Raw genomic sequence first — 18,085 nt, forward strand, 5'->3', positions numbered from 1 at the left:
AGTGACAGCTTGCAGGTACAAGTAGAGTATTTTCTGGAGTATTTGGTGCTGAGCTATGACACCAAGTGATTCCACCCCAGCCAGATATATTTCCTTGTGAGGGAGTTGAAAGACTTCTGTATTCCACTGCTCAGCTCCCTCCTGAAAAGGGTACTTCCTTCAGAAAGCAGTTGTGTATCAGGTTCCCATGGTCTCTGGGATCTAAAAACGAACTTCTTCAAGCTACAGCTGGAAAAGTTTTTTTAAAGAGTATTGTACCATAGTACTCATTACCCCTCAGTTGGCGTGGCCTCTGGCTATGGGGTTCTGGGAACGGATTCCAAAAAATGGAAGTTTTCCAATCTCTGCTTCTTAGGGCAGTGAAACTGCCTCCTCTTGCTTACGGACAGCTCCTGAGACCAGATGTCCTTTTGTCCCACAGGGCAGGAAAGCCTTTGAGCGCATCAACAGCCTAACCTTCAAGAAATCTCTGGATATGAAAGCGCGACTGGAGGAAGCCATCTTGGGCACAATCGGGGCACGACAGGAGATGGTTCGACGTAGCCGAGGTGAGAAGTATTGAAACGGGGAGGGGACAGCCATCCTTCGCTTGCTTCTGCTTTCTTTCAGTTTCCACACATGTAAGCAAAGCATGCTGGGAGTGATAAAGGGTCACCGTGCTAAAATGCCACTGGAAATACCAGTCTGGGTGTTGGTTCCTGAGATTAAGGTGGTAGGGAAGCATTTTATTATAGACCCCTGTTCATTTGTGCTTTAACTAAAAAATCATTTATACTGCTGGTCTTGATTCAGATATTTGGAGTCTTCAGAAGAATTTTTTTGCAACTTCTGAAAGCATAAATGTATTGTAAAGTTGTAACTGAGGAAAAGACACTCCTCTTTTTTTTCTGAAAACAATTTTTCTATAATCTGGGAAGATGTTTGCCTCATTTAATTGAAACATTTGGTTTGTTTTTTTTCTCTAGGTTTTGGTTGTTTGGTAGATTTTAGATAAATAAAAATGAAAAGGTTTTTATTGCTAAAGTAGCTTGATTTTGTTGTTGTGCTGTTATAAAGATGGGGCATTTTGTGTGACCTGTAATCAGTATAATCTGCCATTTCACTCTGGTGGGTGAGAGGAATAATATGACAAAAGGTTATAAAATTATGGTGAAGAATGAAAACAAAAAAAATCTGATTATGAATACAAAACCTTATTAAAAAGGGGGGGGATCCTTAATTTCTTCTTTGTGGGCTGTAAGAAAAATCCTTATCTTTGTGGAGAAAATCCAAGGGCTCTCTAGGTGCTTCTGTCCACTTGCATTCATTAATCCCTGGTAAACTGACTGTCTGGGACCTGCTCTTAAGCCCAAAATGCTCTGACAGCCCTTTTGTTCCCTTTCTCCACAGAGCGCAGCCCGTTTGGAAATCAAGAAAATGTTCGCTGGAGAAAGAATATTGCCCACTGGAGGCAGAATTCGGATAAGGTGGACAAGTGCGTTTTTGTGGGCAGCTCTGGTGGGGTGCAGGGCAGCCTTCACCGCCGGCTGTGCTGGCTGGAGTTTCTGGGAATTGCAGTCCCAGCACCCCTGGGTTACCCAAAGTTGGGAACCACTGGGCTACAAGGCCAGTGCGGTAGAGCCTGCCTGTATATTTGGCTCGGAACAAGATGGCTTTTTACTCTTCTCTCACTACACCTGCCCTCAATCTCTGATAACTGTGTTTCCAAACTCCTTCCACCTTTCCTCATAAGGAACATGTTGCAGCCTCTTGACCCCTTTTGCCTGGGTGAAAGATTCTAGGATGGACTAAAGGAAAGGAGCAGCAAGGTGTATTTTGGGAGCCGACTGTCGTTGGATTCCCATGTTGAGGAATGGGGCTCTTCATCTTCATCCTGAAGGCTGCTTGGCTGGCCCAGTGAGCAGAAAACGGCCGAGTAAGCTTGGAAGCCAAAATAGGCGTTGGGTCGTAAAAAGCATGTGAATGTATGTTCTTTTCTTAGGTCCAAAGATGAAATGGAGCATGATGCCCTCGTGGATGGGAACATGGCCACAGAGGCCAATATGGTGGTCCTAGACACACTGGAAATCATTGTGCAGGTAGGTCCCGTTGAGGCCCCAGCCTTGCACCTATTTTTGAGGGCATTCAGCAAGCAAACTTTCCCACTGCATTGGCTCTGGAGCCCTCAGAACTGGCCCTCAAATACCCCCAAGACAGTAGGCTGCTTTCTAGCTTAGTTTAGGATCTTGCACAAGCATCTGGCAGGCTTCTGGTCAGAAACAGTGGGTGTGGAGGAAGATGACAAGAAGCAGGAAAGTGGGTGAGGACAATAGGAAAAGAACAAGCCTATTATGTGTATCATAGAAGAGTGGAAGGGGCCTGTCAGGCCTTTGAGTGCAACCCCTCTGCTCAATGCAGGAATCTAAATATAGTATCGTGGAATAAGGAATAATCCTATTTAGTGAATAGTTGGTCAATAATGACTTTGGTTATTTTCTTCCAGTACTCTGAAAGTCTCCCTTTTCTTGTTTCGTCTTCTTCTTGGAATTGCAGTAGGGCCAAAGCAAGGCTGAGCTGGAAGGGGGGGGGCAAGGGAGGCAGAAAAGGGTTGTAGCCCAGTTTGATAAAATGCAGAAGCCAAGACAGAAGGAAGAAGAGACCCAAAAAGGAAGAGAAATGGTTATGGTAGAAAAGAACTCTCATCTCTTAGCCATTACAAATGCAAACATTTAAGGAAAGAACCAGGCCAGGATCTGCTACAGAGGGAAGAGAGGTCTTGCAAGCCCCCTCCCCCCCCCCCCGGGTGGTCTGCCTGGGGCTTTTATTCCACAATGCAACAATGGAATTTGGCACATTGAGGAACAGGGCTTTCTCTTTCTAAACTGTATACTAGAATGTGAGCCTTAAAAGTGGGTTTTGGGTGAGGAAGGCCGTCTGTAAAGCACTGGCTAGAGGGGTTCCTACGTATAGAAGAGGTTCAGTCGGACTCCAGTAGCTAGAACCCTAGACGTTAGTTATGCTGGCTTAAACTGCAGTGGCAAATGGTCCCTAGTCAACAAGTTGCCGTTTGTATCCCATTGTCATGTGCCAGCTGGGCTTGCTGGTACCCTTCCTAACATATCTACCTGGTAGGATTCAGTCCAGTGTGTTTTCAGAGTAGCTTTTGAAGGAAATGCAAGGCTTATGAACGAATAATTTGCTTGGCACAGCTTCTCTCTCCTTTGAAACGTGCTGAGAAGGTGAGGTGGAGGAGTGGATTTTTTTCCGGTTGGATTTTGTTGAAGAAGCATTTACGTTTCCTTTGATAAAAAGTTTGTTTAAAATGGATTGGTAACTGTACCTCCTTGGGTAGGGTTTCTTTTGTTTTCTTTTGGTGTTGGTTCTTTTCTTGGCCCTCCTGCACCTGTCTTTGAAGATCATGGGGAGGTGGGTGTGTTGGAGTGGAGAAAGGTAGGGAGAAGGCCATCAACAGCTCAGTTTGGCTTAGTGAGCACAAATTGTCCCACTTGCAGAATTTCATTTTACAAGAGTAAAGACTTTGGTTTTTTTGCCACTGATTTTAATGACTTCTTGCAACAAGGCCTTCATGTCAATAGACATATGTGTTCCCAAAGAAAGATTTCCCACATCATAGAAGGGTTGTATTTCTACAACAGCTGCTTACGTGAAGTGTCTTGCATGTATTCTGAGTGAGTGCAGCTTAGAGTCTGACTGGGAAAAGCAGATGTGGGCACAGAGTTGTTTAGAGAAGTCTTTTGAGAGGTTTTCTCCGTTAATTGGGAAAATTGGGAAAGGAGGAGAGCAATATTGCGTGGTGTGTGTTCTGAAATTTTTAAATTGCCACCTTCTTGGTTGGTGTGTTTATTTTCTCAATAGTTTAGTATTTTAGGGCAATTTCATAATTTACATTTCATTCTCGGTTGTGCATTGCCCAGAGTAGTGATTTGCTAGATGAGCGGTATATAGGTAAAGGTAAAGATTCCCCTTGACAATTTTTGTCCAGTCGTGTTCGACCCTAGGGGGCGGTGCTCATCCCCGTTTCCAAGCCATAGAGACAGCGTTTGTCCGAAGACAATCTTCCGTGGTCACATGGCCAGTGCGACTTAGACATGGAACGCTGTTACCTTCCCACTGAGGTGGTCCCTATTTATCTACTTGCATTTGCATGCTTCTGAACCGCTAGGTTGGTGGGAGCTGGGACAAAGCGACGGGAGCTCATTCCGTCCCATGGATTCGATCTTACGACTGCTTGGTCTTCTGACCCTGCAGCACAGGCTTCTGCGGTTTAGCCTGCAGCGCCACCACGTCCCTTGAGCGGTATATAAATTGAATAATTTTTAGCATAGTTGCATTCCTTTTCCTCTTAGAATTCTTAAATGGTCTTCCTTCCTTCCTTCCTTCCTTCCTTCCTTCCTTCCTTCCTTCCTTCCTCTGCAGACCGTGATCTTGTCAGAAGCCAAGGAGAGTGTCCTGAGTGGGGTGATGAGGGTGCTTCTGCACAGCATGGGCTGCACTCCCAGTGCCTCCTTCCTGGAACACTGCTTTGCTACCCAAAGGGCACTAGTGACCAAGGTGAGTGTGCTGGGTCATCTTAGCACAAACAAATTCCTATTGAATCTGCTGCTTCTGTTTGCCAGGTATCTGGTTCCGCTAATTAGCATTTCAGTGTTTGAAATTCAAAATGCCAGGAAATGGATGCACAGAATCATGCCCGCATTGCCAGCAGGAAAATGAATGGCAAGCTTTTCATAGCAAAGGGCAGCCTGAATGTTGACAACACCCATGGCAGCAGTCAAGGTGGTCTACAGGAGAACCTCTTCTTCTCACGGCTATTCACAAAGTGACACCATACAAGAGAAAATCCCAGATGCTGATTCCATTTAAAATAGAATATTTCATCCCTTGTAGATTTTATGGTGAAATTGGGGGTGGGAGCGGGTGACCACACACTGGGACCTGAGAGACTGAGAGAAGGGCCTCCTGGAAGATCTTAAAAAGTAGATGGAGTTGGGTGTCATCAGCACACTGGTGGTACCAGTCCGCAAAAATACTGGACATCCTCTTTCTTTCTTTCTTTTTTTTTTTTTAATATATATGTGAATATGGATAATCATGGAACCCTGAGACACTCTACAGGCTAATGGTCAAGGTGTTGAAAGGAGTCCTCCAGCATCATTACTCTTCACAAAGTGACACCACGCATTCATAAACCGTAGATTTATTTTTTGAAAGGTTAAATTATGCAGTACTGCCCATAGCAGTCTTTTCCGTTGTGGCACTTCAGGTATAGAACTGCCTCTATATAGATGCCTGCCAGACCCTCTCTCCTTCCTGTTGTACAATTTCTGTGCAGAGGTACAGCCTGCAAAGGTCCCATCTATTAGCTCTCACTGTTCTCTTGTGTGTTAATACCTTACTCTTTTTTTGAAGTTGTCGAACTATGTTGAACATTTTGCTTTGTACTTTGTCTGGTTTGCAGTCAATAGAAGCACACTTTTTGAATCATGGTAGAATGAAATAACATCAGGCTTGTGCTTGCAGTTCCCCGAAATGCTTTTTGAGGAGGACACGGAGCTGTGCGCTGACCTCTGCTTGCGTCTTCTGCGCCATTGCAGCAGCAGGGTGGCCACCATCCGGACCCACGCAAGCACCTCGCTCTACCTTCTCATGCGGCAGAATTTTGAGATTGGCAATGTAAGTGTGGTAAAGAGTGAGGAAGTGCTAGGGTGATCCTCAGCCTGCTTGGCCAGGAAATGACTTCCTCTAGAGGCAGCTGGACCATCACTAGGTCCAAGCAGCTGAATCGGCCCACTGAATTCCGGAGCATTTCTCGGTTTCCCTACCCTCTGTTTGCTTTCTTCCCCTTTGCTGATATTTAGATTGCAACTTTTTCGGAGCCAGGACTCGTACTATAATATGGGATGTCATATGTAATTATAATAATGATTGGTTGTTGTGGGTTTTTCGGGCTTCTTGGCCGTGTTCTGAAGGTGGTTTTTCCTAACGTTTCGCCAGTCTCTGTGGCCGCCATCTTCAGAGGACAGCAAACTGGACAGAGCACAGTTTGCTGTCCTCTGAAGATGCCAGCCACAGAGACTGGCGAAACGTTAGGAAAAACCACCTTCGGAACACGGCCAAGAAGCCCGAAAAACCCACAACAACCATTAGATCCCGGCCGTGAAAGCCTTCGCGAATACATAATAATGATTTTCCAGGTTTTCTTGAGTGTTAATGTTGTAAGTTACTCCTGGCTTTTAAGGAATTTTTTAAATGAACTTTGAAATGGTTCTATTGGGTTCCGCCCCCCCCCCCCCCCATCATTTTAAATTCTAAGAAAGGAATTTTCAAGTAAATGTGAGAATGAAATAGCTGATGGTAACAGTTAGTCAACCATGGAATGGACCATGGTGATAGGTTTTCGTTCAGGGAAGGTCTTTAAACAGAGATGAGATGACTCCCTGTCAGGGATATTTTAGCTGTGGATGTAATGCGTTGGAAGGAGAATGGATTCAGTGATCCTCTGGGTGCTTTCCACCTGTACGATTATACTGCTGTGCTACTTTTTGTTGGTTTTTGTTTGTTTGTTTGTTTTGCTTTTCAAAATTATGTATGCCTAAATCAAAAGCTAGTCTGAACTAGTATATTCTGTTAGACCCATTGAACCCATAGGAATTACCTAAGTGTTGACTTAACATTTAGGGATTTATTCAGTGGGTCTGCTGTGGTTGGGATTAGCAATTTTGATTTAGGCCACTATGTACACCGATGGTGTTATATGAGTAAAATAATAAAACGTCACTGCCAGCCTGGGTCTCTCATGTGGGAAGTGAGGGCGGATCCTCTCAAAGACGCTTCCAGGAAGCCAGCATGCAGCCTGAACGCCTCCCTTTGGCAACTGTCCGAAGACAGGTTTTGTTGCCGAAAAAGGCGAAACATAGTCAGGAAAATAAGGAATAATCAAGATTGTCTTTTTCTTTCTGTGTATATTTGGAATTTTGTTTTTGACTTTGTTGTAGCTAGAACTGTCACCCATAAATAATGTGAAGTAACAGCTCGCATTTCTGCGGCCACCTTTCTGGTACAGAACTTTGCCCGAGTGAAGATGCAGGTCACCATGTCCCTCTCCTCACTTGTGGGAACCTCTCAAAACTTCAATGAGGAGCACCTGCGGCGTTCCCTGAAGACTATCCTGACTTATGCTGAGGAGGACCCAGAGCTGCGAGAGACTACATTTGCTGAGCAGGTATTGTCCCTGACAGACACGGGCCGTGGGGGTCAGGCCAGAGGCTTTTGGCTTCACTGGGCCCATGTCTAAAGGGCACGAGGTTCTTCAGAGGCAGTGGCAACTTCGCCTTTAACAGCTCAAGGGTGAAAAACTCTGCATGCTCTTGGTTCTGCTATCTCTGTCCAGGAGTTTCCTCGTTCTTCTGGTTTCTTTCAGAGTGTTGCCTGGTAGGAACTTGCTGCCCGTTATTTTATTTCATTCATTTAAAATATTTTTAAACCACCTTTCTCCTTGAAAAGGACCCAATTAAAAGACAGTATTTAAGTTAGTAACAATGAGTATACAGTACTAAAGGAGCTAATGAATACAAAACCAAAGAACATAAGCAACATCAAAATACATTAGATGCCGTAAACCACAACAATCCATTTTATTTATTTATTTATTTTATTTATATCCCGCCTATCTGGTCGTGTCATTTTTTAAAAACCCAGTTGGCAGCCATTCACACAGGAAGAGAAAGAAGCAGCTTGAGATGAAGGGAAATTCAAGAAAAGCAAGAGGGTGAATTGTAAGGAGGTGAAGCATTATTTATTAGTGGTTGTGTGACTAAGGAAAACACGAACTGTGCATCTATTTGGCCTAGAAATCAAATTTGGTAGGTACTCTGTGTGGATGTCTCAGGTAACACAACCTCTCCCTAGAACATACAGATACGTGGGGGGGCCGGGGGGTTGGATGTGAGTGTGTGGAGGAAACCTGAAGCTGTGCTTTGAGTTGACGTATGGAGGAAACAATTTCTGGGCTCAGTGTTGTTCAAAATAACGAGCAAAGCCTGTTATTATGAGACATAGTCTGTGGAACAAAGGAGGCTCAACGTCTCAAATTTCAGATAGTACTAGTATACTGTCCTGTTTATTATAGATGCATTTTATACTTTTATACTTTTCTCAAAACAAGCTAATAGAAAAAATTATCTACTGTGACCATCCCTTACTATATTAACACCTGAGTAGGCTCATAAACGGAGATGTGGTCTTCAAGATATCTTGGATCCGAGGTCTTTATAGGTTAGGTCTTTATAGGTTAAAAATATAACACGGGGTAGTCCTTTCTACTGTTACCTCTATAATTAATTTATTAATTTATTCATAATTAATTAATTATGAACCAGTCAATCTTAATTTACAGTTAATATTTTTTAATTTTGCAGGGATATGTCTGTGATACATTGATATATACTGCTTTCTTTTGAACAAATGATATATATTATTTTGCCCATGCATTCAACTAAAATCTTTACTGTATTTGTAAAAACCAAACTATAATACTATAAAATGGTTGATTAATTTTGGAACACTGATCATCTCAGATTTAAAAAATAATGTCTAAAATATGTGACGCAGATAATACATCTAAATGGGGGAAATTATCACATCCTGCATCAGAAAATGTTCCCTTTTTGGAAAACAATCACAGTATTCAGTATCAACTGGATTTTTTATAAAAAGAGCTTAAAATGGCTCTATGGTGACATTTAGTGCCTTGGAAAGAATTTGGTGACTGTAAATCTGAAAATGGCTAACGTGGCACTATTTTAACAATCGTAACCTAATACTTACCATATGCATGGAAATAATTGAGCTTTGGCAAATTGTTGTTAATGAAATTTTCAACGTCGAGACAAATCTGTGTGTTGTCCTTACCCAGCCTTACTCCAAAGGTTAAGTTCTTGCAGCTGAAGGCAGGAAAAGTCAGTGGAGGAAAAAGTCTTAAGGGATCCAGGTGAACCCCATCCTGCTTCCTAGACTAGGCTCTGCTGACCTTCATCTTGTTTAGAAGTATTCAAGCAGGTGTACTTGTTTCCTCAGGCACCCTGCTCACGTTCACACACACACGATCCCTGCTCTTTGCAGAAGTGATTATGTTCTTGTGCCTGTGACCTATGGTTGTCAAGAGAGGTTGCTTCCTCCTATGCCTGCCCAGGTTCAAGATCTTGTCTTCAACTTGCACATGATCCTGACTGATACAGTGAAGATGAAGGAGCACCAGGAGGATCCCGAGATGCTAATAGACCTCATGTACAGGTAGGCCAGTGTCCCAGGAAAGGACACGGAGGCAAAGAGTAACTTTTTTGTTTGTTTGTTTGTTTGTTTGGTGTTTTTTTTGAAGCCTCACAGCTTTCTTGGTCACTTCCCAAAGGATGAGCCAAGACCAAAACAAAATAAAATATGGAAATTGCATTGGAACAGGAGGCAAAAAAGTTCTGCCCTGCTTCACCTCTGAGTTTACTAGTTGGTGGTTGGCAACCCTTGTTTGTCCAGCAAGAGATGCTGACCTGTCCCTAACAGGGGGAAAGAAGCTTCAACCATTGACAGGAGCATGGATTACACATAGCCTTATAGGGCATGAAAGCCAGCAAGAGACCAGTGCTTCCTTTCTTTAAAGGGTTTTAAAAAGGTGGACTGTTTCTGGAGAAAATTAAAGAGAAAAATTATAAAAACGGATCTGCGGGGTTAAGCGAGACTTCTCATTTTCATCTCTTTGAGCCTTTGTGGGGTTTGCAGGTTTAAAGGGCAGTGTGTGTGGTTTTTTTGTTTGTTTGAAAAGCACAAAATGGAGATAGGGGGCCTTGGATTGCTCACTGTGGTGACAGAAAACTCTTTGTTTGCTGAAAGTGCCTTTAAAAGGGTCCAGAAATGAACCCCAGTTTCTGAGAGAACCCTAACGGAACAATGCTTCACAAACTGTGTGAATGAAAAAGAAAACAAGTGCCCTCGGACACGGCGCCTACTATCCGTGACTGTTGTTTGTCCCTCAGGATAGCCAAGGGGTACCAGACCTCCCCAGACTTGAGGCTGACGTGGCTACAGAACATGGCGGCAAAGCACTCTGAGCGTGGGAACCATGCAGAGGCAGCTCAGTGTTTGGTGCACTGCGCGGCACTGGTGGCAGAGTACCTGAGCATGCTGGAGGACTGCCGCTACCTTCCTGTCGGCTGTGTAACTTTCCAGGTAAGAGGACTGGTAGCAAGAGCAGGACATCCCTGGGACAGAGGTTGGTCTTTGGAGTCAAGAAATTCTTCCTCTTCTCTTCAGCTCCTTCTTAGCTGGGGGCTTGAGGTGCCTGCCTCAGTCTTGCCTTCTGAGGGGAAGACTAATGGAACAGAAGTTCCAGCTCGCAGCTTTCCTTCTTTCTTAAAAACAGTGGGCACTGACTTCATCATAACTGGGAGCTGGGCTCCTGGCCCCAGTAAAGCCTCAGTGCTTTATTGAGGTCCTGGATGAAATGCAGTACTTTAAACATTGTTTTGTGACCCTCCGGGGCCTCCCTCTGTTATGTATTTATTTATTTTTATTTAATTTGCAAACACTCTTCTCTCCCCAAAAAAGGGACGTGGTGGCGCTGCGGGCTAAACCGCAGAAGCAGGGTCAAAAGACCAGCAGTCGTAAGATCGAATCCACGTGATGGAGTGAGCTCCCATTGCTTTGTCCCAGCTCCTTGCCAACCTAGCAGTTCGAAAGCATGCAAATGCGAGTAGATAAATAGGGACCACTTCGGTGGGAAGGTAAAACGGCATTCCCTAGTCACGCTGGCCATGTGACAACGGAAACTATCTTCGGACAAGTGCTGGCTCTATGGCTTGAAAAGCGGGATGAGCACCGCCCCCTAGAGTCAGACATGACTGGACTGAAAATGTCAAGGGGAACCTTTACTTTTACCTTCTCTCACCAAGACAATCAAATCTCCAGAAGCCACCAGGAAACTGCAAGAAGAACCAAGATCCCAGAAGTGATCTTCCCGTCCTATCCCGTTCCACCTGGAATGGTGCTCATGGCAGGCACAGGGAGTGGTTGGGAAGAGACCTGGCTTCTCCCAGGTCATGAGAACATTTGTCGTGCCCATTAGGAGGACTCTTAGGCAGGGAGGAGAGAGTGAGAGACACAGTGCTCCTTCTGCAATCCACTTTTCTCTCTTTCTAAGAACATATCTTCCAATGTGCTGGAAGAGTCCGCCGTCTCAGATGATGTCCTGTCCCCTGACGAAGAAGGCATCTGCTCCGGGAAGTACTTCACTGAGCAAGGACTCGTGGGCTTGCTTGAGCAGGCAGCGTCCTCATTTAATATGGTGAGAGTTCAGTGTGTGATGTTGTGTAGCTTGCAAGGGAGAAGCAAACCATTGATTTCCACTGTGTGACAACATCCCTTGTGTCTGGGGGTGCCAGCCTCCCCCTGCTGCTGCCGTTGCTGTGTTAGAGGCAAAATCCCAAGATCTAGGTAGCAGTTTGGCTTTAAGTGGCACCAGGTACTGCTTCATGAACAAAAATCAAGCAGCTGTCTTCATGGCTTTTGTGGACTCCCACTTACGGGTTTTCCTGCACCTGCACAGCATGTTCCAGGACTTTGCTAGTGCAGAACATTGAGTTTTGATGAGAGCCCTGCCATCTCTGTTGCGCGTACTACCTGGTCTCTCTCCAGTTCCTTTTTGTCCACCACCCAGGTAACATACTGTATGTATAGGAAGCTCTCCATGTGCCTTCTCCATTTGCCTTAACCTTTCCCTTCTTTTGCCCCGTTGATGGTACATCTTTTCAGGACGTTGCTGTTTCAGTAATGTATACATGCTAAAAATTCCAACTTGTATATGTATACTTGGCAATTTCAACCCATACCCTGTCCAGAGACAGTGTGTCCATGGTCTACTGTGTCACTCATTATTCCTAAAAGGACTTGACAACATTTTCCCACCATTGACACCAAAGATAACCTTCCTCAAACTTATCCTCAGAACCAGAGGGCTAAAGTATTTGAACCTCTGGTCCCAACCAGTCTCTGCTCATTTACCATCAAAAGTGCCTGTCTTGTCGTCCTCTCATCGGCAAGACGGTGCCAGTGAAATCTGTGTGCTCCGTGTAGGCCTGCCATATCTAGTCTTTCCCAAAGCCAAGGTGATCCTCCATCCAGATGTATCTTTTCTACCCAAGGTCACCTCTGACTTTCACCTAAACTAAGACATCATATTACTTACCTTTTCCCCTGAGCCACAAAGTGATATTGAAAAATCTCTACATGCACTGGGAGTTTGTAAGACACTAGATTTCAGTCCTATTTTACTTCAGTGGGACTGTCATATATACATTAGGATGCAGCACTGCACGTCTCTTTTTCCAAACCGTCTCTTCCAGCGAAACAAAGTGTCAAAAATCTGAAGAGAGTGATTCTTCAGTTGGAATTCCAGTGCCCCAAGCGACTTCTGATTTGCATGGATCAAAACGGATTCTTGTTTGAAGGAATCTCTGCCAATCTCATTAAAGCCACAATTGCTTTGTAAAGCAGCATGCTAAACCATCAGTCTTGGACTTGGAGCCTGCTTTTCCTTTCCTTTCCTTTTTACTTTTTCTGTAGAGCCCTGCTTGGAAATGTGCAAATCATATTGTCTTGCAAAGGGCTGTTGCCTTCCTTGGTAGGGGCTTCCAGCCCTTCCCGGTGGACCTATGCCATGTGTGCCTTTTCTGTTCTGATGGTCCTGTAGCAGCTGTCTCGATCTGGGATGTAACACACAGCCATCCTTGTTGATAAGTGGAAAGTGGAAACCTGCAACTTTCAACTCTCTGGAATCAGGTGGTACTTGGAGGCTCCATCTGGTCTTATAAAGCTGCTTGCTTGTCAGTCCGAGCCATTCATTGGGTACAGCCTTAGTTGTGCATAAGGGGCAACATATGGCCGCCTAGAAGTTAAAAGGCATCCGCTTTCTCTGGTGGCTGTGTGAACTAAGAATGCCGGGAGTTGCAGTCCAGCAACTTCTGGAGAGCCATGCATTGCACATCCCATCGTAGACTGTTTCTCTGTCCTAATTAATATCCCTTTGACAGGCTGCAGCCTCACTCCTGATACTGCTGTGCACAGCAGTCCACACTCCCATTCCCCTCTGTTGCTCTTGTTCAAAAGTCTGGACAGGGTCCTTTTTTCTGTCTGTTTGTTTGTTTGTTTGTTTTAGTACAGATCCCAGAATGTCCCAGCCAGCATGGCCACTGGGCATGCACTGTAGAACAAAAACAGACAAGTAAACCAGCTGCTCTGCCTACCTTGCTTTTTGCTGTGCCATGTTTGCCCAGATGGCTCAGTGGACCTTCTGTGTTCTTGCTCTCTTCAGGGCGGGCTTTACGAGGCTGTCAATGAGGTTTACAAGATCCTCATTCCCATCCACGAAGCCAACCGCGACTTCAAGAAGTTGGCAGTGCTGCACGGCAAACTGCAAGATGCCTTCAGCAAGATAACCAACCAGGTGAGAGCAAGTCTCCCAGAGTTTGTTGACAGGCTCATTTTGGGGGGACCGGCTTAGAAAGTTAGAAAGAAACTCCTCTTCCTGCATGCTGGCCCTTCCATGTCTGCCTTCCATTTCACTGTCCATGTCAGAGGTCGATCTTGGGGACTGGAAATGGTTGCAACTGAGATAATGCCTTCTCTGTGTCGGGGCCAGAGAATGTTCTCTTGGGAATTTTTTAAACTGGGTCTCGGATTCTGGCATGGAGTTCCTTTTTCACACCTGCTCTTACAGCCAGTGTCTACCTTTGCTAGAAGGGAAGAGGTGGTACTCCAGTGTCCTCCAACCCCTTCTTGCCCACCTACATGCATTTTAAAGATCCAGCATGTTTAACATTCAGATCGTGCTAGTGATCAACTTGTGGCAACAAGGTGCCAAATTGCAAATAAATTAACCACTGTCTTCCTGTTTTCTCTATTTCTCTCTTGTCCCCTCTGCTCTGTCAATCAGGCCTCTGGTTGGGAGGTAGGCTACCACATGTCTTGCTTTCTCTGTGTTGGTGTGTGTGTGTGTGTGTGTGTGCATGTCTGCGTGAGCGTGCATGCTGCCTTGGTTCCTAGTAATTGCCACCCAGTTGTGTGCTCCTCGCAACACCTCCCACTTCTACCTGGCCTTTCCAGTGCAGTTGCATAGCACCAGGATGGAGTCCCAGATCTTTTCTCTACACACCGAGCAAGCTGTATGGCTGGCTGCCTGCCTTGAGATGGCATTGATCCACAGAGGCAAATAAAAACAGAACAGACAAAATGGTTCCCTGGATCTCAGTTCCATCTTTGCACCATTGGCACATCTGCACATGTTTGCATAAAAATATATGTTGATTTAGAGGCACTTGATTTTGAGTGCTGATGGAGGGCCTGGATATAGGAACCTTTGTGGAATAAAATACTGGGCCTGGGATAAAATTGTTTTTCAGAAAAATACTATTTTCAGGTAGCCATGTAAGTATACAAGAATATCATCGACAAAGGTTGAGTCTCTGAGAAAGGAGGACTCACCTGTGTGGGCAAGAGAGCTCTAGAGAGCCCTGGAGAATGATCATGAAAGCTTTCCCCACACCTCTGGAGCTCTTTCCACTTAATGTCTGTGGCGCAGGCTTTGGCTGAGTAGTTTATTTAGCGCACGAGGCCACATGGCAGTAGTAGGGTCGTATCTACACCAATCAGTTGCGAGACTGTTCTTGTCAGGAATCCTTTCTTGTGTTTGAAGCGTGCCTGCATGGTGGTTCCCTCTTACGACTACACCAGCTCAGAATGAAGCACGGGGCCAGATTTCTTACTTTCCCCCCTCCCACATACCACCTTTACAATGGGGGGAGGAGCACCCACTGATATAGGTTGAACAGTCTGCAGCCCCTCTGTGCTTGGGCCCAAGAGCCCTCTAGCTCCATCCTGTACAGCAGTGGTCTCCAACCTTGGGCCTCCAGAGGTTCTTGGACTTCCACTCCCAGAAATCTTGGCCAGCAGAGGTGGTGAATGCTTCTGGGAGTGGTAGTCCAAGAACATCTGGAGGCCCAAGGTTGGGGACCACTGCTGTACAGGTACAGGTTGAGCATCTTCCGAAAAGCTCATGTTTATGTGTGCCTTGACCTCCCACTTCCTGGAAGTGTTCCCATGGAAACAGCACAACACAGGTCTGTACCTGGGGGTGGGGGTGGGGGGTGCCTTTTTCCCCTGCCTGGGGACAGTGAGTAGAAGTGCCGTTCCTTACACCTGGTGGATGAGGGAGGAATTACCTGCTCGCAGAGCCCACCCTTCCCTTCCTTTTCTTGAGTGTAGCCGTTGTGTTAAGCTTCTCTGGGATGGCTTTGTCCACTGCTGAGGCCTCGGGCAGTGTCGGTGAAGTTCAGAGAGTGGGGCTCTCCCACAGCCAGTCATGGCATGTTAAAGGGGAACAGTCCTGGGTGGCTTCTTTCTGTCCTGCTGGCTCCCCAGCCACCGTTAAATCAGTACCACCCCATGTCCAAAATGGCTGCAGCTGAGGTTCATACCTGCCAGTGAGCCCTGCTCTCTTCTTCCAGAAGCTTCTCCCTTCTGTCCTAGATGCCTTGGAGCTGGCTGTGGTCACTCTGGAAGTGGCATTCTGTGCATGCTCAGAGACACTCATTTTAGAGCCCCAAGTGAATGCTTCGGCTCTCCTGTACCCAAAACCAGGGAATAGTGATTACGCCAAGGCAATAGTTAATGTTCCTTTTTTTATTTTTGAAGTCCTTAATCAACCAGCTGAGTTAATAGTATGCAGTCCACTCAGTCCTCTCAATGACACCAGCAGCCATTTTGTAGCTGTACCCATGATAACGTTTTTTAAATGTCAGACACCCTTGCTAAAACAGGACTCCTGAGCTAAAGCTGGTACGCCATCTGTTGGGATGGCAGAGGAAGGAGATAGTCAGCTTAACCCAGGTGGAACAGTTCCCACTCGATGAAACACATCTTGCATCTCAGCATGCATCTCCCAAGGCTTGTGTGTACAACTTAGCTTCGATATGCAACCAGAAGTAAAATATTTTGGTTCTGTGCAGCACCAGGTTGCACTACTGCCTTTCAGCTAGGAGCAAAATAGTCATGACTTCACAGTTCACACAGCCACATGCACCTAACTAATCACCTTGGCTACGTCTTGTCTTGGTTGAAATCAATCCATGCAGTGGGGATCAGCGGCAGTGACTGAAACTCCTGGTGTGGGCCAGTTGCTAGCCGCAGCCTGCGTTTTGCGAATCTTGTTCAATAGGTTTGCATCCTCCCTTCACTGTTTTCCCATGTTGGTTCGAGGATCTAGAACTCTGATGTTGATAAGCAGGCCTCTTCAAGTCTCAGAAGATCACTTTAAATATTTATTCTTCACTCGGTAACCTACCCCCCAGCTGCTAAAATACTTTAACCACATTATAAGACACTTGCAAGAGTTCCATCTGGTTTAAAGATTGCTGCTGCACCTCTGTATGTTTATTCGTAGAGAAATGTGCACAGACCTTGAGTTCTGTGCATGCAGAGAGTGTCAAGCTTCCCCCGCCCCCTTTTTCTGGTTGAGTGTCTCTGTTCAACCAAGAAAAATAGAGAGGTATTCTCTTTGGAGCAATATTTTGAATAGGGGAGTTGTTGGAATCATAGCTTTCACACTTGGAGCGAGTCCAAACAATAAAGGTCAAGAGTGCACACCATACATCACTTCCTGCTTAACCGAGGTGTTAACTTTCCGCTTTACCTATTCCTGAAGTGAGTGTTGCCATTGGGAAAAAAAAAAGTTATGAGGTGAAACCTTACGAGCCATCACTCAGATTGAGCTCCAACTGCTTGCCTGCTGTTAGGAAAGCACTGCCTTGCTGGGTAACTGGGAGTCTGTCAGGCTGTGTCCTTCCTTGTCCCTCAAGGAGGCCTTGCCTTTCTCTCCACCTCTTCATTAACTCTCTTCAAGATACTTCCCTTTCTAGCCCATGGGCTGCAGACTGTCGACATCCCGTCTTGGGTGCCTGGTGGACGGATTCCCTTACAGAGCCTTCCACTGAGAAACATGTTTTTTCAGGCTTATGCAGATTGCAGACGCTACACTTTTAAAATCTTCCCAAGAGCTGCTGCTTGGAAAATTTCTTTTTTTTTCCAACATGTGCAAAAAAAATGCCTCTTGCCATGTGGGAATGTTGAGATTGCACAGAGTGGAGATGAATTTAGCTTGTGTGTCCAAGGTTAGTGTGACCGATCTAATTCCTGTGCCTTGTCATGTTCCTTAATACATCTCATCATCATTTATTATGCTATAAGGGGCTGACCACTATACGGAGTAGAGATTTTTTCGTGCATCCGTTTCCAAAACACACTGGTAAGGAACCCTAACATCCGAAGTGGGTTTCAAAGGAAGACACCCACTCTGGATCCCTTTCCTGTCTTCCCTCCACTTGGATGCTGTCTTTTCTTGGCAAGGAACTGGGGACTGAAGAACGGCCTCTCTGAATAGCTCACGTCACACTCTTGATGATCACATAGACGCTGGGCCTCATTCTGGTTCTGTGGGGCTGCACAGTGTGCTTCATTAATGCAGCTTTTTTCCCTTTGCCCCCTCACAGCTTGGTAGGGAGGAATTCAGAAGATGCTTCCCAGCCCAGATACCCATACACTATACTGCCGGGGGGGGGGTTTATTTGTAGGGATGTTAATGCATGGAAGAATTAAGGACCAGAGAGTGTTGAGTCTCAGGTGGGATGTGGCAGCTAGAGAGTGTTTTTGGATTGTTTGTTTGTTTATAATTACCTTGTGCTTTTAGAGTGGTGGGGGTGAAATAATTGGTTATTCCTTGCATTCCTGCCTCTGTCTTGAAAGCTTAAGGTGGGCATCACCATATCTCAGGGTGACTGAAATAGCCCTGCAATAAATATTCCCAGTCCAGTCATGCAAAGCATGTTCCAGCTAAGAGCCTGGTTGGTTTGCAGGGTAGGGAAGTTCTGTGCCTGCCAAGCAACTCCTAAAAGGCTGACACAACGGAGGAGGCCCTTCACTTTAAGTGCACTTGTTTCTGCAAGACAGGATGCATGAGGTCCCTCTTAAAATTGTTTTGGCATTAGCC

The 18,085-nt window shown here is 45.5% G+C and overlaps 1 protein-coding gene across 7 annotated transcripts in view; it reads left to right on the forward strand.

Moving 5' to 3' along the window:
• The window catches only part of DOCK6 (dedicator of cytokinesis 6), a 117,324-nt gene that overhangs the window by 88,822 nt on the left and 10,417 nt on the right, over window positions 1-18,085 (forward strand). For 3 of the 7 annotated variants that reach the window (XM_072991604.2, XM_072991607.2, XM_072991608.2), the window contains 11 exons: window positions 422-548; window positions 1,390-1,474; window positions 1,982-2,078; window positions 4,417-4,551; window positions 5,521-5,673; window positions 7,064-7,222; window positions 9,191-9,291; window positions 10,026-10,218; window positions 11,189-11,332; window positions 13,358-13,489; window positions 13,979-13,993. In XM_072991604.2, the coding sequence (XP_072847705.2) occupies window positions 422-548; window positions 1,390-1,474; window positions 1,982-2,078; window positions 4,417-4,551; window positions 5,521-5,673; window positions 7,064-7,222; window positions 9,191-9,291; window positions 10,026-10,218; window positions 11,189-11,332; window positions 13,358-13,489; window positions 13,979-13,993 (1,341 nt within the window). Of the gene's footprint in view, window positions 1-421; window positions 549-1,389; window positions 1,475-1,981; window positions 2,079-4,416; window positions 4,552-5,520; window positions 5,674-7,063; window positions 7,223-9,190; window positions 9,292-10,025; window positions 10,219-11,188; window positions 11,333-13,357; window positions 13,490-13,978; window positions 13,994-18,085 lie in introns of those variants that run through there. The other 4 variants (XM_072991605.2, XM_072991606.2, XM_072991609.2 and 1 more) reach the window with 2 other exon arrangements.

This window comes from Pogona vitticeps, chromosome 2 (genome assembly GCF_051106095.1).
Source record: "Pogona vitticeps strain Pit_001003342236 chromosome 2, PviZW2.1, whole genome shotgun sequence".
In the NCBI taxonomy this organism is placed as follows: domain Eukaryota; kingdom Metazoa; phylum Chordata; class Lepidosauria; order Squamata; family Agamidae; genus Pogona; species Pogona vitticeps.